General features: G+C 34.6%; 1 protein-coding gene across 1 annotated transcript in view; it reads left to right on the forward strand.

Annotated features, from left to right (window-relative positions):
* MDGA2 (MAM domain containing glycosylphosphatidylinositol anchor 2) overlaps positions 1-21,105 on the forward strand; it is a gene marked incomplete at its 5' end in the record, with an annotated part of 828,838 nt that overhangs the window by 528,900 nt on the left and 278,833 nt on the right. The window contains one exon of the mRNA XM_082649132.1: positions 248-380. Coding sequence (XP_082505258.1) covers positions 248-380 — 133 coding nt within the window. The remainder of the gene's footprint in view (positions 1-247; positions 381-21,105) is intronic.

The raw sequence follows: 21,105 nt of genomic DNA on the forward strand, positions 1-21,105 counted from the left end.
AAAAAAAAAAAAAACTATGAATTTTCATTGTAGTCAGTTAGTTTTTATCTCCAAGCACATTACAGTTTGATTTTTAAATGCAATAGTTTTTTTTGGTCGTTTTTTGTTTTAATTTAGGGCATTTTCCTTAAAAAATGACAATCTGCCATATTTTGATAATATAATTTTAAATACAATGCCATGATTCATCCATTTATTAATTTTGGTTACCATTGACTTTTTCTAATGACTTTTTCTACATTTTCAGGGTGAAACAAAGATATTAAAACTAAAGAATCTTCGACCTCAGGACTATGCTAATTATAGCTGCATTGCTTCAGTGAGGAATGTATGTAATATTCCTGATAAGATGGTGTCATTTAGACTTTCCAATAAAACAGGTACGTAACTACCTCTGAATGTTTTATGTCTGTTATCCACAACAAATGTTTAAAAAGTCTCTTTAACTTTTTTATACACCAAATGATTTCTATAATATATGTAAGGAACAAGGCATGTTTTCTTTCCAGAAAATTCTGTAGTATCTAAAAAACTTTTAAGTGGACAGTGTAAAATTTAATTGCAATATGCTCCCATGTAATATGTTTGTTTATACAGCAAGCAAAATTATAGTTCCTTAAATAATGTATTCATAAATGTCACAAGCCAGCCTATATTCTGTTCAAAGAAATTGCTGAGAAGTATTAGATTTTTCATACGAAAATTTGTGCTCTAAATTGCTAAAAGTGTTTTGTGATTCCAAAACTGAGTAAAAGAACCTTTTTTTTTTAACTCTGTTTCATGTCAAGAAAGCTAATTGGTAATTTCAGGTAGGTGCTTTTCTACAAAGTATTTTTGTAGAAAATGTCAAAACATTAGCAAGACTGCAACTTATGTTAGCCTGTGTTTAGTAATATAGACCTCAGATAAATTGCAAACATATTAAGAAGAAATGTCTAAATGAAAGAGCAAAGAGAGCATGTGAATGAACTATCTTTTGTAAGGTTGTATATAAAGAAACAATTAAAACTTAGAATTTGAACAGGTTTTGAGAAATTTTCATTGGCAATTAATATGAATTTTTACTCTTAAATCATTATATTAAAATATAGAGTTTTAAAGGTATTTTTCCCATTAACAAAAACCTTGAAAAGTGTGGGCTTTGGTGTTCCTTGGCTTGGGTCCCAGTTCTGTCACTTATTAGCTCTTGGATCTTGTTGAGCAAGTCACTTCACTCTTCTTTGCCTCAGTTTCCTCATAAACTCATAAACTTATAGGAAGGAATTAATGAGTTGATGTATAATTACATGATTAATAAGCATGTAGAACATACTTTATTCATTCTTCTGATAATGAGCTAGTAGTTAGCAACCCCATCCAGCTCATTTGGTGGAAAGATTAAACCTAGGACTTTCTGCAAAGATGAAAACTTGTGTGCTCATACGTTGATTCATCAACATGTGTTCCACTGAGTTGTTCAAATTTTGAAAGGTCATTCTTTTATTTATTCATTCATTTATTCATGCATTTATTCATCAGAAACTCATTGTGTTCCTATTATGGGTCAGCAATGATAGGCATAGGGCTATTGGCTAAGATGTAAATTGCCTTAAACTAGAGAAATCCTCTATTAAGCACTGGATAAAAGTCATTAGAGGAAATTAAAAGAAGAATGTGGCAGACAAAAAGAAACTTTATCAAGAAAGATGAGAAGGACTTGATGAAAACTGTGTTGCAGGAAAAAACAGAATTATAAAATCTTGTTGGCCCTAAGACTTATAAAAGTTAATAATTTCATTTCACTTAAAAGAACAAATAGGATATTGAGAAACAAAAATCAGATATTAATATAAGAACTTGGTGTGATTACATTATTCTTCTTGGCATGAACTATTTTGTGAATTATTATAACTGATTTGGTTTTTCTTAGTTTCTTTAATGTATTTTTAGAATACACATGATTCAGAGAGAAAAATTAAAAATTAAATGGAAGTAGGTCCTATGGGATGGGTAAAGGCATTGCAGTGTGTCAATGGAGATAATCCATAAACAATCTATAATAGGACTATAAAAGAGTTTTATTTGAGCCAAAATGTGGACTATAGCCCGGGAGACACAGATTCAGGAAGCACCTGAATTGTGTTCCACCAGGCTGCAAAATGGGGGATGCTTATAAAGGCAAAATTACGTAAGTTGTTTGTCAAGAATTAGAATTGGAGCAGGCAAGAAGTAAGGGTGCTTGTTAAGCAAGTATTGGCTGGGGTCTGAAATGGTTGCACAGTTATAAGGGAAGACCTTGAGACCATAAGGTTGCAGCTGGCTGCATGCCTGAACCACAGTTACTCCATTTTGATTTTTTAATTCATTCTTTTCTTTAGTGGTTAAAGCAGACATACAATGCATGTTTAAACAAGTGTAAATAATTGCTTTGGAAAACAAATGTCTTTGTTATCAATCATGTTTTCCATGACCCCATTATATTTTGTGAATAGGAATTTTTGTTAATAAAAATCAATTTCCTAGAACTGCTTAAAAAAACAATGTCTAGGTGTCATTTTAAAAGTTAGTGTCATCTATAGATTTACCAATAATATGTTTTCTTAACTTTCTTACTCTTAATTGACATTATAGTAGAGCTTATAACTGTATATCTGTCATGGAGTGTCCAATCATTTGTTGGCCCCTGTTGATTACTTGCCATGCTATGAAAAATCTTCTGTTACATAAATGTCATTATTTATCATACTAATCTAATGATCTTAGACCTTATCAAGAACAATTCACAGAATTTTATAAAACATAAAATATTATTTTTATTTATTGTCATGCACACCCCCTGACCAATTGGCATAATTTTGTAGCAGGGTCTAAAAGTTGTTTTGATTGTTTTTCTACTCCCATTTGGAAGAAAATGAATAATTGCTCTTAATTGGTAAATTCTTAATATAGTTGTATTTTTCATAGATTATTAAAATAAACCTATTAAAATTAGTAAATTTAGAAAATTTAAAAATAAAGGTATATTTTAAATTATAATTATGGTAACTGTAAACTATTTGAAATTTCTCAGATTATGTGTATTTCTAACATGAGGGCACCTACAAATTATGATTTAAAAAAATTAATTTATTTTAATATATTTCAAGCAGTTATATGTTGATGACTCATGATTTCAAAGGCAAATAAGAATTAAGTATGTTATTTACATTAGGATGAAATACAAACTTTGTACCTGCTTGAGAGGTTATGATGAATTCGATAAAGAAATAGGGCAGGTGGGGCTAATTTTATTTAATTATATAGGTCCTTTGATTCAGTCTGCTGAAATTTAGCATTTATAAAATTATCCAGTTAGGATGCTTTCCATAAATGTGCATTACATCTAGGAACCAAGTCATTGAAAAGTATTACTGGCTATAGAAATATGAAAACCTACACTTCTTTTCCTCCTGCTCTTCCATATTTTGATACTTTGATACTTGATACTCTCTTCCTTCTTCTTCTCCTCCTGCTCTCCTTTCTTTCTTTCTTTCTCTCTTTTTTCCCCTCCAATCTGTCTCAATAAATTTTACCGCGGAAAAAGATAGAGGTTAGGAAACATCTCTGTTCCCTTTGTTAGACAACTATTATCTGTTCTTATTATTTTATATAACCTATAGGGAAGTTGTTAATGTAAATGTTCAGCAATTGCTGTGAGACTCAATATAAAACTTTTTGTATGCTGTGATCTATTCATGGTAGTTCTCTTCTATGTTTAGAGGTATTTAAATTATATGTGTTATGAAAAATAAAATAATGTTTCAGTTATAGGTATTTCATAGAAATAATTGTCTGTAATAAGAATAGTATGGACATAAACACCTCCTCTTGTAAAATAGTATGTCCATTGTCATAGATAGCCAATTTAAGGGCAAATGGAAACAGCGGTAGAAACTTTGCTGTCATCATACCTGAGTACTAACTTCACACATCTTTCTTAGCTATGTGGATATTTGAACTTCTTTCCTTTAGGCAAGCTCCACAGCATCTAGACAAACAGTAGCACCATTTATTAGACTCTAGGTGTAATTTTTTCACCAACAATCATAGCTTTAACGAAAGACTATGTTTGTGAGAGATACTTAGTGTAAATACAATGACTTCCTGTATTAGTCTGCTTGGCTGCCATAACAATACCACAGACTGAGTGGCTTAAACAACAGAAATGTATTTTCTCACAGTCTGGAAGATAGAAGTTCATGATTAAGGTGCAGTCAGGGTTGATTTTTGATGAGGCCTCCCTTTCCTGGCCTGTAGCTGTCACCTTCTGATTGTGGCCTTTTCTCTGTGGTTCTTGGACAGAGAGAGTAATGAGCTCTGATGTTTCTTCTGACTCTAACAAGGACACCAGCCCTAGCAGATTAAAGTTCCACCCTTATCACCTCACTTAAATTTACTTAACCACCCTAAAGGCCCTGTCTTCAAATACAGTCACATTGAAGGTTAGGGCTTCAACATACAAATTTGAGGGGGGCCACAATTCAGTTCATAGCACTTTAAAATGACTAAAAATGGCCTCTGCATTTAGGATTCCTTTTCTTTTAAAATTTCAGATATAAGTTCATAATATATGTTACATCAAAGGAAGAAAATGAATCAGCCATTTAAAGAGAAGAGTCTACTCTTCAGTAGAATCTCAACCTAAAGAGGGAACTCTACTGAGAGTATGTGTGGTCCTGTATTCTTAGCTTTGGGGAAATAGGAAGGAATAAATTGTAAAGGAAGAAGGTAAAATGAAACTTTAGTGAGGGACAAAGATCACTTTTGTAATAGTATAATAAAATTTTGAAAGACTGGACAAAGTATCAAAATATGGATACAAATGATGTGTCAGTGAGTCTGCACATTTTTTTTCTGATTTTCCTTTTTATGATGGAGAAGTTAGTATGTGAAACAGAAGAAACAGGAGGAAGAAAAGGGAAAAGAAGCAGAAAAAATGTTTTATCTTTTCATGTACTAAAATATTGGGAATATGAATGCCTTAGCAGATTTTTTTTATCGTAGGTAATGCAGATTTTCTAAACAATAGTATTTATAACTACAGATACCAACAGAATACAAAAAATAGTATTAGAATATTGTTGATAGGCCATATCATTAGAGAATGAGATGTTTCCTATAACTCTCTTGCAAGAATTTTGACATTCAAAAACCTAAGGTTCAAATTTTGTTTTTCTCAAATTGGAGATGTAATTTAGCTTCTCTAAACTTACTTTTCCCCTCCCCAAAATAGGCTTAGCACAGAGATCCATATTATTTGGTTTTATAGGCTCTAAATGCTATTAAATGGAAAACTTTTAAAAGAGATTCCAACACATAACAAATACAATAAATAGTAGTCATCACTGGGTTGTTAACCTTGATAATGGAAAGAAAGAATAAAATTGGTATCATCAGTAATCATGGAGAAATGATGACAAGAACCTTAGACTTTTGCTAGGATATGGTGTATAGCTTCAACCATTGATGACTAATCTTAAAATGAGTTCTCCATCATTTTTTAATTATTTTCATCAGTGGGTAAATTAAATATTAATATTTTCCAGCAAAATATATAGAAATGAATACATATTCTGGCATATGTCTGTTTAAACTATGATTGGCAGAAATGTTTACATAAATATAAAATATTATTCTGTGAAATTAATAAGGGTACATAAGGAAAATTAAAGAAATTTGCAGTTTTGTTGATATGTAATAGATTCTTCATCTGAGTGCTCTGTCATTTCCTACAGTAATTGAACGTATATATGCTCTATCCTCACTAATGTAGTTTCATAAATGTGAAAATATAGGTGATGAATACACAGTGAATCTGGTGACAGAAGCAATGGTTATTATGGGGCTTCAGCTTTGGTCTTCCTGATACTATTTTCAGAGAAACAAGTTAGCCCAGATTTTTCAAAATTCTATTACCATAGTAACAGGAAGTATGCATGTTTCTGGGATCTCTCTAGGCCTGTGCATTTCATTGTCCTAGCAATGAATTTTTCAGGTTCACTATATCCAAGTTTATTCTTAGGCTATGAGCTCTTATATAAAATATCCCTCATAAACTATTAACTTGCCCGGGAGACATCATAACCCAGATACAGCAGATAGCTAAGCAAAGAAGATTAAAAAATCTGTTAAACAAATGAAAGGCAATGCTATCATATTTATTAAAAAGGGTGTAAATTATTGAAATGCTGTCTCACAACTTAACCAAATACTTTGGAGCATGTCAAATAGTCGGTGTTTTAGCAAACATCTAGAATAATTTATTGATCAGATTTTCCCAGCTTTACGTAGTTATTCTTCAAACACTATTAGGCTATAATTATAATTAGACAATTTAAAAGTTATTCGTAAGAATAAAGAAGTTCAAATCATGTGATATTCCTTTCAGTGAGTTGAGTGAGAATATGTTAAAATAAAGCAATAGAATTTTTATACACCTTAGAACACTTAAGTTTTAATTTTAAACTGCTTCTGATCGCAGATTTGTAGACCTTGGCTTAGTACTTGATAAGGTTCTATCGTTCTAGTGAAGCTGCTGAGAATTCTGTTATAGACAATTCAGTTACTAGAAATGCATTTTAGACTTCTTGTATGCTTTTTGAGCTTGCACTTAGAACTTGTAGTTTAGAATATCTTTATGATCATTCACTGACAAATTTGATTTTATACATTACTGGGTCTCATGATGAAGATACAATAACATCCATAAGTGCATGTAGCTAATCCCATAATTTACTTACCCAAACTCCTAGAATAGATTATATCAAGGGATGGTCTTTAGGGTTCCCAACCATCCCAGTGTGTCCTGGACTCAGTGAAAGTCTCACATCCTGTAATCTCAGGCAATCCAGTATAATTGATCACTTAATGATCTAATCCACCATGCAGCCTACCCTCATATAGAATAGTCTTAATGTCAGTTGTTAATGCTGGTACATGCGCAGGCTTAAGCAGCTCTACATAAAGAAGCATTTGTAAGAAAAACCAGGGTGTAGATCCTGACTCTCCCCAGTGGTGTGACCAAGTCCTTCAACTCTTTGAACCTGCTTTTTTTGCTAATTCATGTTGATGATGGGCTCTAGGTGGGCCACCGATTGATAGAAAGAGAATATTTACTCTCAGATTTCATTTTTATTTACCAAGTTAACATTAACAACAACAAAAACTTAGATTAAATGAGATGGCTGCAAAGAAGTAGATGCAGCCTCTATGTACACAACTACTCTTGAGCCCCAGGATTCATGCAAGCAAGTTTCAGGCTTGCAGAATTTGACAAGATTAATACCTCATTGTGCTGTTGTCCTTTTATACGTAAGCCTTACATTACTATCTATTCAAGAAAAAGATTTAGCAAACAAAAACCTCTGGACCTGATGTACCCATTTGAAGAAATCTTTGCACATCTTGGGCTCTCAATATTTCTTTTACAAAAAGTCACTGTCAGGGAGGCTTTCATCTCATTCAAGAGAAGATTCATCACTGGCCACTGTACTGCCTCCAGCTGTAAGACATTTAAGAGTACAAATTTCCCCACAGAACCTTACCTCATTACACATACTGTGAAGATTAAATGAGATTGTATTTAAATTGCTTGGCAAATGTTGGGCTCTTAGTTTTATGGTATTGTGATTGTTAGATTAAAAAAAAATTACCTTTGTGAAGAAACTAATGAGGATTTCCAAAATCTCATTTAACCCTTTGATTGTCCTTTTTTATTTATTGAAAGTATCAGTGATACAATATACTACTCTGTACTTTTCAGCAGAAATATTAAATCACAGTTAAATTCCAATTTGTTTCAATGGTTACAGAAATAAGTGAATATCAAATATTGTGTCATTAAATGTAAATGATCATATTACTAGTATGTACATTAGTAATGAGTAGATGTTTACATTAGGTCTGCAAGATTTTTATAAAGCCTTTTTGTAATATACTTACTTCCATAATGAAGAAATAGATACAATTTATGTTCTTACCCTTTCTTAAAATCAAGTATACTAAACAGTACCAGGTAAATGTACATTTAAAATAATTTTTAGGAAAATAGGAATTGATTATTATCTCATCAGAGAACACTTACAGAATACATTTTCTAGTTTAAAGAACAGGAAAAATGCAAACAGTTTTTTTGGGGGGAGGGGTGAGCCATAAATATCTGCTTTTATCTCTGACATTCTAATATGATGAAATGCACGTATTATTGTTAAAACTTCATGCTAAAATATTTGTGCTTTCAGGGAGTCCTCTGACCTTAGCCACACTACTCATAGGATTTAACATCCTGTGTTGTGGCTAAGATTAGCCCTGTGGTCACTGTTAATATAGATTCATAGAGTTATTTGAGTCACAACTAGACATAATTTAAAAGATCCACATTGGTTCATGATGGCTTCGAATTAAATTTAAAAATTAAGAAAGTCCATGGGCTTCCCTAGTGGCGCAGTGGTTGAGAGTCCGCCTGCCGATGCAGAGGACACGAGTTCATGCCCCGGTCCGGGAAGATCCCACATGCCACAGAGCGGCTGGGCCCGTGAGCCATGGCCACTGAGCCTGCGCGTCCGGAGCCTGTGCTCCGCAATGGGAGAGGCCGCAACAGTGAGAGGCCCGCGTACCGGAAAAATATATATATATATATATATTAAGAAAGTCCTTGTAGTAGTCCATATAGTGGGAGTAGAGTATCTCATGTATTATTACAGGGACTAAAAGGAGAGCGGTGAGAGGTAGACTGGATCATAATGGACAGGCAGAGTATCAGAAATGCATTAACATCAACCTTTTGACTATAAGTCCAGATGCAGCATGTACTTTTGGTTTGCTGTTGTGGCAGTTATTTCCAAAGCATCACAAAGATTTTGGCTTTTCCCTCAATTTTCATTTTCTGCAACATCTGTTCTGAGACATTTTTTTTCTGATAACAGCATATTCTTCTTGATTTACTTGCTACTGTTCTGTTGCTATAGAAAATAGATTTGCCCAATTGTTTAGTAATACGTTTTAGTTTTTTTTTTTTTTTTAGTTTATGTTTTGAACAGCATTTCTTTCTGTCAGCTCCTTTTAGTCACTCTGCTTTAGTTGCTATATTGTACTACTTGAGCATTTAATTGACTACATCCTTCAATCACATACCATCCAGTGAATGTGCTGTAAAGTCAACAGTATTGATTTCTGATAGACATACTGTGTAATAGAAATTTATTGATGGCAACCTTGTCCTTTTGTTCTATTAATGGTACCTATTTCCCTGCTTTGACAAAAATGGAAATTATCAAGAAACCAGGTATAAAATTTTTGGCATAAATAGATGTGACAGTTGTACGAAGCTACTCTTTAAGTTTCACTTGGATTTGGCACTGCAAGCCTGTGCACAGCCAAGCAAGAGGCAGAATTTTTAGTCAGTCAAGTATAAAACATTACCACGTGGTGTTCTGCCTCTAGCAGCATCTGGCAACGCCAGTTTGCTTTGTTTTACTGAAAAGAGTTTATAGTTCTAAAATGGTAAAATATTGGCAATTTCATATAGTTTGACTTAACAGGTAACAGTAGATAAGAAATTTCTTCAAAATGATTATTATGTATTGAGTGCAAATTAAAATATATATTTTCAAAGTGAAGAGAGAAAAAGACACAACAGGAAATAAATGAACAAAGCTATTGGAAAAACAAGCCGTATAATATGGGTTCTTATAAATTTCCTGGGATTGAATCCACTAAGACAATTGCCTGGGAGGAACAAAATAGGGGAAAAGAAGCAAAACTCCTTCTATTCTTACCATATCTTTCTAATTCTCTTGGTTTTGATCATGAATACTTAATAACTAAAGTCCTGCCTCATTACATTTTGTCTTTCAGCTTTAAAATTAGCTCAATCTGAAAAAATTGTAATGTTTATGTCTTTCTCATTTTGGAGCCATAAGCAAAAATCAATCAGATGTGATGTCCATATAGACTTAGGACACTATGGACTATACAAAAATATGATACTACATTTCAAAGACCCTGAAAATTCAGTGAATATGCAATGGTTTGCATACTAAACATTGTTTTGTGTGTTTAAGTAAAATGTTAAATATGAATACAGGTTTAGAAAAGCATTACTATATGTATACAGATCTACAGTCAAAGAATATGTAATGTGGATTTAACTCTTAAGTCACCGGAGAGTTAAATAGGCAATTCAATACATACCAATATTAAAAACTTGAAGGAAAACAAAAAATAATTTGACATTTCAAACAAATGGTATTTGTTTCCTCTGTAAAGATATTTCATCAGTTCATATTAATCATGTAGAATGGGAAATGTGGGTTTAACAAAATCTATATGGAAAACATCAGAACTAGAGTAGGAAAGTTATATTTTCAGTAGCTTTGTGAAATAAAATATTGGCAGGACATTTTTTGTGCATGCAGTTTCTCATGTGTAGAGAGGAATTGAATTTGGAGGTGATTCAGTCAGGGTTTTATCTTTCATATTAAAATAGTATTAAAAAGGTTTTATTGACTTTTAATCTTTCCTTAAGCAACATTCCATTTTGTGCAGCTTTTTAGTTCCTTCACATATGTTACACTACAGTATTATCTTACTCAAAAAAGAAACACCTCCCTTATCATATAGCAGCATTGTCCTAGAATATGGCAACAGTACATTTAAACGTACTCTGAATGTCTGAAATCCCAAGATAAGAAATGTAGCTAGTTTAATAGTTAGGCTTGAATTGACTTGTGTTAGAATTAGATCTTTAATAACATTCTTAAACAGCAGTTAGTATTTACAGTATGTCAACCTGATACTGTATTGAAACCTACTACAAGGTCTATAGTTTAAAACTGTCGTTTTCTCCGGTGCAAACCACAATTTTATTGTTTTGTAATTTAGTCCAATATATTGGCTCCTAACCACACACAAAACTTGGAATCAAATCCCTCTGCTTTGGCATATTTATTTTTCACAAATTATGCTCTGATTCTGCCTCTCTTTTTCTTTCTTTTTCATTTCATTAGCCATGGGGAAGGAATATCGATGTAAGCCTAAAAGTAAATAATAGTTAATATATCTGTACTTGAAAGGAGAACACCTCCTGGAAACATATTTAGCCCTTTATAAAACAAAGTCTACACATTTCTCGGATTTCCCAGGGCAGGCCTTAATTTGTTGAGGCACCCCTCAACTCCTAGAATTAGACTCCCCATTCCAGTGTTTTCAGATGCACATGCCAGTTGGAGGCTAGTGCAGAAATCCCAGTTAGGAGGTTGGTAACAGATACTTGGCAAGGGCTGAGGTACTCATGACACCGCACTTGTCTGGGTTGTGACCCAGTTCAGCAATCAAGGTATGATATTCTTAATTTTATGAAACTACTTGTAGAGTCCAATGTAAATAACCATTATAATGCTTAAATGTGTTAAGTATGAATGTATGTATGATTTGTATGCTTTGATTTCTTTAATTTGACCTTTGGTCCAGTATTGTATTTAGCAAAATATGACTACTTTTGTCCTTTGCAAAGTAGTATTTTATAGCAAACTTTAGAAGCACCAGCAAAAGTCTCTCTCTCTTTTCCCCCCATCCCATGATAAATACCTAAATATATGGATATATTACTTCTTTTCTTGCTTTTTAAAATTGTATCTGCCTAATCTGATATTTTGGGCTTGGCAGTTGAAATGTCAATAAATGAAGACTTGGTTAATAGTTTATGACCATGCTTACTGTTCCATGTAATAATACACTTGTTTTTCTTACTCTTTTCTTAGTGGCATATTGTCAGCTGCCACTGTTGTTTTCCATTGTTCTGTCTCAGGAAGTCTTTCCTTGTTTAAATTTTTCCTCCTTACCTTGTGAAGTCTGAGAACTTAAATAACTGAGCCCATTATAGTTTTGTATGAGTTAGGAGTGAAAACACTGTGAGCAATAGCCTAAGAGCCTTTTCCACAGTCACTTCAGAATTTAGGCTTTTAAATTATGCCTTAGGGGGTTCACAAGTCCTTTTTGCCTTCTATTCTAAGTGGTAGAGATTTCTGGAAGCCTGACTAGCAAATCATGTTTATTTTTGCCTTCCCTAGGCTTTTATTATAATAGATGATATTAATGTTATCCCTTTTTTCTATTAGAGCAGCAGCATTAATTCTTTCTCTGACATAAATATCATCAAGAATTTAATTAGAGCTTGAAAATTATCAACTTTATTTCACTCTGGAGTTTATCTACAATGTTTAAATCCATCTCAAGTCAGACTGCCTAGATTAGAATCTCAGCTCCACCATTCACTATGTACGTGACCTTGGGAAAGTTATCTAAAGTCTGTCAGATTGGTAATAAGTAAAAGTTATCTAAACTGTTTCTCAGATTGGTAATAATAGTAGCTATCTCATAAAATTACATGAGAAATATATGAAAAGCTTTCTGAAGTGTGCCTGGAACATATTAAGGGCTATAGTTGTCTCCATCTAATTACAAACACCTCGAGGGCAGGATTTTTGTCTGTTTTGTTCTATTGTCTCCAATGCCTAGAACAGAGTCTGACACACAGTTGGCACTTAATAAATATATGTTGAATTAACAGTTTTTCTTTAAATAAAACATAGGTTATTCCTTTGTTTGCTGTCAGTTTATTTTGTTGCTATCAATGACCTGGCTAATTAAGCTCCTGATCTGATTTCTAATCTTTGCTGTATCTTGGAACCAATTTAGATATTTGAGTAACCTGAGTATAGATACGTGACAAGATTAGGAGACTATATGCCAAGGTGTTTTCCTAATCAAGGTAGACATTTGGCCTGAGCAGTCCTTTGGAAACTAATGGAATTCCCTTGGAGAGGCAAACAGAGGCCCAGCAGAGTTAAATCTGTTCAACATTACTCTTTAAGATTAGCTATGAACCACCTTAGCAATATTACTATAAAATGAAATTGTAGAATCATAAAAAGTTTCAAAATATAACATTATAATACAGTGTCACCAGGATGGGTAATAAAAAGAAAAAAAGAAAAACACCTAGTTTTTATCAGACCAATAAGACAAGAGTAAGAGAGTAACTAATAAGAGAGTACCTTTTTGCACCATCCCTCTATGTTACAAATACTGGTTTTAGAAATACCAGCTGCCTCCATTTCAGCAGCTCTGATGGCCAGAGCAGAATTATTGTTTTGTTTTCTTTGCTACTCTAGTGAGGCCTCAAGTAGTATAGCTGGGAGATCAACACCAGATGGTCTTGGAGGTGATGTCTTTATCTGTTCTCCTACTGCTGTGTCACTCTTACAGAAGAGCCTTAAATCTTAACTGATCTTTTTAATTCTATATTGAATTACCCACATACTGGTCCTCTTATGACAAAGACCATATGCCTTTAGTTTTGGTTTCGGGGACATAATTTGGTTTAATCAAATGGTTTACTGATAGTAATGTATGTGCTATAACTGAGCAAAGAATTAAGTACAAAGAAGTGTAAATAATATGCTGTAATTATTTTATGTGAGTGGTGCACTAAATTTTGAAAGAGAAATTCTTTGCTATCACCTTGTTAGTGATATAAAGCATGATTAAGTTTAGATGGGTTGAACAGTGAGAGAACAGAAAGGTCTTCATAGCTAGTATTTTTCAATGAATGGTTCATGAAATCCTGAGTTTTTATGTTTTTTTTTTTTTTGGTTAAGTTTATGACAAATAGGTCTTATGTGGAGTTTCTGTTCTCTAGTCTTTAAATTCAACATTCTTTTATTCAATAAGACTTTATTAAGCACATAATTCTTTGCCAAATCCTTTTATGCGTGCTGTTGGTACGAATATGAAAAACACCACCCTTTTCACAGATAATTCAATTCTTAAATATCGCACAGTGAAAGGCGAAGGTAAATGTTCTAATGGTGGCTAAGGTATGTGGGGAGGGGTGTGTGTGTGAAGCTATAATAAGCCACTATGCTTATACAAAAGAGGAAGGAATTCAATTGCCTTGTACAAAAACTAAGAATTTGGTAAAAAACTGATATTGACACTTGACCGTGGTAAAGTGGTTTACCAGGTGAATAAGCACTGGAAGAGAATCCCAGGCAGCAGGAATAGCAAGTTCATGCCTTGTTGATTTTGTGAGGAGGACATCTTTGCAAACTGGCACTATTCCTAAAAACCTGGTATCTTCCATGAAGAACAGGAAAATTCCACGGACAGCAAGTTTCTTGGTTGGAAGTACTTAGCTTGGATTTTCTCTCCATGAGTGATGACCCTCTGGGATTCTGCTGCAGCTGCAGATAATGCTCAGTTTCTGGTGAACTTGAATGAGACCTTGCTTTGCCATGATTTCACCTGTTGGAAGGAACATTAAGGGATTGTTGGCCAAGGGAGGGAGATGTAAGTGGTAATAAAGTTCTTCTTCATCATGTTTTAACAATATTTATGAAGAGTTTTTAGGCCATTAAGTACTAGTACCCCAACTATTGGCATAACTTATCGACTGAAATAAGCTTTTGACTTTATCTTTTGCTCACCTTGGAACACAAGTTACAGTTCTAGTTTTTCTGTTTATCTTGTTTAATGACTAGATTCAAATGTAAATAACACTAATTATAATTTGTAAATTCTGATTTCATTGAAGAATATCTTTTGGCAAATTTTTTTTTTTAATATTTATTTATTTATTTGGCTGCACTGGGTGTGACCGGGGATCAAACCTGGGCCCCCTGCACTGGGAGCATGGAATCTTAGCTACTGGGCCACCAGGAAAGTCCCCAGATTTCTTTACTCATTATGCTGTGATGGCATAAATATTCTGGTCAGGGATCATAAATGCACATGACTTCAGAGACCAGGGAGGTGATGTAAATATGTGAAGTCACCCAAGACAATGGGAGTCATGGGGAGAAGGCTGGTTCTCATCCTATTAGGATGTAGGATTCTGAGTGCAGGAATTCTTGGGCTGTTTTGTTCACCATTATATCCCAAGTGCCTATCACAGGCCTTGATACATAGTAGGTGCTCAATATATACTTATTAAATGAATATGTTGAAATGTGTTATACTGGGGAGACCAAACAATACCTAAAGACATTTATTCCTAATAATGATAACAACAACAAACAATAAATAATATTGTGCCAATCAAACAAAACCCATCTAGGGAAGCCATTTTTGGAACTCATGGCATTAAGCAGTAGGTCTCTTCTAGGAAACTTTTATGTAATTTTCCATGAAGGAAAATATTTGCTCTGCCTCCTCAATCATTTGCAGAACTATCTGTCCTTTGAACATTAAAAAATTGAAAAATGCTTGTTAGCTTCAGTATCTATAGCAAATGCTCTCTCTTGCATTAGAGACTATTTATGAATACTATTTCAAATATTGCCATATCCAGGAACATTGTTTTAAATAGAATTTCCTAATATTATATCATTCCTGGGCTTCATGAGAATCAATTTGTCAATAATGATAATATTTGAATAATAACTTCAACTATATGCGTGGATTATTTTGAATTTTCAAATCAACTTCTAATATATTCTCTCATTTTTATCATGTGAAATGTCCATTGCTACCTGTATTTCAATGAAACATCTGTTGAAAATGAATTCCAATGAAATGCATGAAAATACAGTGATTCTTATATCTTAGTGAAATGACTTCTTTTTGCAAGAGAAACTTTTTTCTATTCTTTGAATCTGTAAACATAGCATGTTGCTCCATATAGAAGCTGGACTTGGTTTGTCTATCGTGTATATTTTAGTTTAAAAAATGTATGGCCATGGAAAAGAAGCAGAAAGTTAATTGTATATATTTTTACTTCCTCTTCCTTTTATTCATGGTGTGCTCTTACTTATTTTATTTTGTGTTTATATCCTGATGGGTAAAGGTGCCCCTACTCACCACTGATTTCTTCCTTATTCTTTCTTTAGCCTTTTCACCTTATCTCCATGTGGCCAACTACTGATCATTGAATTTACATGGAAAGGGTGTCCTAGCAGACACTGTGAGTGCCCTGTTTTCTCCTCTTAGCCTGTTCTGGAGGTTATTGTAGTTTCTTTTGACAGATTCGATTCACTATCCTTCTGTCTGAAAACTTTCGCTGGACTCAACAATGTGTTCAGCCAATGCAGAAGGCTGGTAAGTTAAGACCCATAGAATGATCCTTAACTAATGAAGGACAGGAGTTGGTAGGTAAATACCCCAGCCAGCCTCCTCACTTTTCAGAGGGAGAGTCCTGAGATGTGTTCTATCTAGTTTTCCAAAGGGTCCCCAGCAGCAGGGAGTCAGGTTTCTCACAGTGACAACCGCTCCTTAGTGCTCCATTACTGGGTTTTCTCCCTTTCTTTGTCTCTTCCCTTCTCCTTCAGTATTCTTCCTGCGATCTCCACCCAAATGAACTATTTTCTTATATTAGGACCTGCTTTTGGGAGGATTCAGAATAAGACAAATACCATCCTAGCTGAGGATTTTTTATTGGAGTTCATTCTGGTGGGGTTTTTTTTATTGTTGCTTTATTGGTTTGGGGCGGGGTTTTGTTTGTTTTTTCATGTTCTTTCTTCCTTGTGATTTTTCTCTGTGACTCAGTATTCAAGTTCCTTCCAATCAAAGAATCATATGTCTCAGATTATCTCTAACTCAAGGCAACTGGCAGCTTTTACCATAGCTAACTATTTCATATCAATTTAATCGAAGCGTCAGGGGTGAAAAACTAAGTTCCTTTTTAAAAATTAAAAGGCCCAGATCCATGGAGAGCCAAATCTCTAAAAATATAAAGATGATTAGCACTACATTTTTTTCAATTTTTTTAAACCATATTTATCTTCAGCTAGCTGTTATGTTAGGTAGTAGCCAAAACAAACCCACCAATACAATAGTATTTTCTTCCTACAGAATGTATTCTTAATTAACCCCAAACTAAATCTTTGTATTACACACCCAGAAGACCTCACGAGGAACTGACTCTAAAATTAATGGTCATGAATCCCAGTCTACAAACTCAGGTTTGAAAGAAATATATCTTTATTATTCTATAATTCAACTTCATTTTTATTTCAACTACCTATTCTGCTATAATTTCAGAAATTGTATCTCAGTCAACGTGGAGTTCCCATTTCCACCAGATTTTATTTAAATTCTAGGGGGTGCTATATTATACCAAGGTGTGGGGCATGAGATCTGGATCTTCTCACAGGCACGTATCATCTAAGATCTCCCTCATTCGTATTGTCTTGCCACATTCAGTTCTGGCCCATCTCTCTGCTTCTTCCATTCCATTGTGTGGGGCTGGGGCTGTTCCCCTGAGGCATGGAGCCTTTCCCATGAGACTCACTATGGCCTGTCTGTGTAGCCAGTCATACTTAGTGACCTCAAAGCAGAAAGGGACACACGCATCCCCTCTGCTCTTGAATATGCAGATGTTCAGGATTTGGTGTGGGAGTCAAGAAGCCAGTCCTCTCTGTCTCAGACCAACTGAAGTAACTGTTGCTTAGCCCAAGAAAACTTTCTTTTTGTTGGCCAGGAGGGGAGGAACTGAAGGGAACATGGGAAGAATTCTCTTCCTCAGAGATATTTCCTAAAATACACTTTCCGTGTTGTAGTTATTGAAGGTTTAGGATTTTGGAAAATAAAAACCACAGACTATTTCGTCTCTCCTCTCTTTCATTTCCCTTCCCTTCTTTTCCCTTTCTTTCTCTTTCTTTTTCTGTCATTCTACTTCATTACATCCCTCCCAGGACGAATAATTTATAGACCTATCTATCTATCTCTCGTATTTCCACCACAGAGAACATCAAGCATGCTAGAATGTTGACATACCGATCTTAAAGGAGCCAAGTCTCCAAGACAACCGCTGTGGTGACGCATGCCTTCCATCATTGAGTGCTGGCGAGATTCTCATTCGGATAGTCTGATGGGCACTTTTTTTATGAGCACTGTATACACAGAGAATGTTTATAGCTGGTGGTGTATGTCTGTGCATGTGTCATATTAAAAGCAGACTTAGTTGGAATAATTTTTATGTAATTTGAGCCATGTTTTGGCAATAACTATAAAACATGTTTACAATAATCTATGATTTTTAAAATATACTGTAGGGCTTCCCTGGTGGCGCAGTGGTTGAGAGTCCGCCTGCCGATGCAGGGGACACGGGTTCGTGCTCCAGTCTGGGAAGATCCCACATGCCGCGGAGCGGCTGGGCCCGTGAGCCATGATCGCTGAGCCTGCACATCCGGAGCCTGTGCTCCCCAACGGGAGAGGCCACAACAGTGAGAGGCCCGCGTACCGCAAAAATAAATGAATAAATAAATAAAATATACTATAGATGCTTCACTTGATAGATTTACTTTTTTACTTTATGTATTTCACCTTTTTCTACTTTTTACTTTGGTTCGATGAACATCCCAAATAAAAATTAACATACTGTCCACTCAGTGTTTCTCTTGTCCCTTTTCAACTTCTCTGTTTCATTTCTTTATTACTTAAAATGAGCTTCAAATAGTAATCTGTCTCTGATGTGTTGCTGTGAAGAATGACTGGCTATCTAGATCCTGCAGTATGTTTTAGAACAATGCTCTTGTCTCATGGTTATAAGGAAGCTGATGATCCCGATGGCTTTACATGTTTATTCTTACGTAGTGATGGGATAATTGAACCAAAACATGCAATAGATATTTAATAAACACTCAACCACATACATGATTTACTGCAATGAGATTAATCTTTCTTAATTTCCTAATTACCTATATAAGTGCAGGAAAAGAAGCATAATGCATGGACTCAGGGTGGTGTTGGAGAGTTTAAGAGCACTATAAAAAACTAGCATTCACTTGCACTTCACTTTTGCCTATGAGCTTTTTTTTTTGTCTCTCTCTGTCTGATTTATCTATTTTTTTAACACCTTTATTTGAGTATAATTGCTTTACAATGATGTGTTAGTTTCTGCTTTATAACAAAGTGAGTCAGCTATACATATACATATATCCCCATATCTCTTCCCTCTTGCGTCTCTCTCCCTCCCATCCTCCCTATCCCACCCCTCTAGGTGGTCACAAAGCACCGAGCTGATCTCCCTGTGCTATGTGGCTGCTTTTCACTAGCTATCTGTTTTACATTTGGTAGTGTATAGATGTCCATGCCACTCTCTCGCTTTGTCCCAGCTTAAACTTCATCTTCCGTGTGTCCTCAAGTCCATTCTCTAGTAGGTTCTGTCCTGCCCCTAGGTTCCTCATGACCTTTTTTTTTTTTTTTAAGATACCATATATATTTGTTAACATACAGTTTTTGCTTTTCTCTTTCTGATTTACTTCACTCTCTATGACAAACTCTAGGTCCAACCACCTCACTACAAATAACTCCATTTCCTTTCTTTTTATGGCTGAGTAATATCCCATTGTATATATGTGCCACATCTTCTTTACCCATTCATCTACTGATGGCCACTTAGGTTGTTTCCATGTCCTGGCTATAATAAATAGAGCTGCAATGAACATTGTGGTACATGACTCTTTTTGAATTATGGTTTTCTCAGGGTATATGCCCAAGGGTGGGATTGCTGGGTCATATGGTAGTTCTACTTTTAGGTTTTTAATCAATTTACATTCCCACCAGCAGTGCAAAAGGGTTCCCTTTTCCCACACCCTCTCCAGCATTTATTGTTTGGAGATTTTTTGATGATGGCCATTCTAACTGATGTGAGGTGATACCTCATTGTAGTTTTGATTTGCATTTCTCTAATGATAAATGATGTTTAGCATTCCTTCATGTGTTTGTTGGCAATCTGTATATCTTCATTGGAGAAATGTTTATTTAGGTCTTCTGCCCATTTTTGGATTGGGTCGTTTGTTTTTTTGATACTGAGCTGCACTAGCTGCTTGTAAATTTTGGAGATTAATCCTTCGTCAGTTGCTTCATTTGCACATATTTTCTCCCATTCTGAGGGTTGTCTTTTCATCTTGTTTATGGTTTCCTTTGCTGTACAGAAGCTTTTGAGTTTAGTTGGGTCCCATTTGTTTATTTTTGTTTTTATTTCCATTTCTCTAGGAGGTGGGTCAAAAAGGATCTTGCTGTGATTTATGTCATAGAGTGTTCTGCTCATGTTTTCCTCTAAGAGTTTTAGAGTGTCTGGCATTACATTTAGGTCTTTAATCAATTTTGAGTTTATTTTTGTGTATAGAGTTCAGGAGTGTTCTAATTTCATTCTTTTACATTTAGCTGTGCAGTTTTCCCAGCACCACTTATTGAAGAGGCTACCTTTTCTCCATTGTTTATTCTTGCCTCCTTTATAAAAAATAAGGTGACGATATGTGCGTGGGTTTATCTCTAGGAATTCTATCCTGTTCCACTGATCTATATTTCTATTTTTGTGCCAGTACCATACTGTGTTAATTACTGTAGTTTTATAGTATAGTCTGAAGTCAGGGAGCCTGATTCCTCCAGCTCCGTGTTTCGTTCTCAAGATTGCTTTGCCTGTTCGGGGTCTTTTGTGTTTCCATACAAATTGTGAAATTTTTTGTTCTAGTTCTGTGAAAAATGTCCGTGATACTTTGATAGGGATTACTTTGAATCTGTAGATTCCTATGAGTAGCATAGTCATTTTCACCATGTTGATTCTTCCAATCCAAGAACATGGTATATCTCTCCATCTATTTGTATCATCTTTAATTTCTTTCATCAGTGTCTTATAGTTTTCTGCATACAGCTCTTTTGTCTCCTTAGGTAGGTTTATTCCAAGGTATTTTATTCTTTTTGTTGTAATGGTAAATGGGAGTGTTTCCTTAATTTCTCTTTCAGATTTTTCATCTTTAGTGTATAGGAATGCAAGAGATTTCTGCGCATTAATTTTGTATGCTGCCACTTTATGAAATTCACTGATTAGCTCTAGTAGTTTTCTGGTACCATCTTTGGGATTCTCTATGTATAGGATCATGTCATGTGCAAACAGTGACAGCTTTACTTCTTCTTTTCCAGTTTGGATTCCTTTCATTTCTCTTTCTTCTCTGATTTCTGTGGCTAAAACTTCCAAAACAATGTTGAATAATAGTGGTGAGAGTGGGCAACCTTCTCTTGTTCCTGATCTTAGTGGAAATGGTTTCAGTTTTTCACATTGAGGATGATGTTGGCTGTGGGTTTGTC

This window comes from Grampus griseus (assembly GCF_964374135.1).
Source record: "Grampus griseus genome assembly, chromosome: 2".
In the NCBI taxonomy this organism is placed as follows: Eukaryota; Metazoa; Chordata; class Mammalia; order Artiodactyla; family Delphinidae; genus Grampus; species Grampus griseus.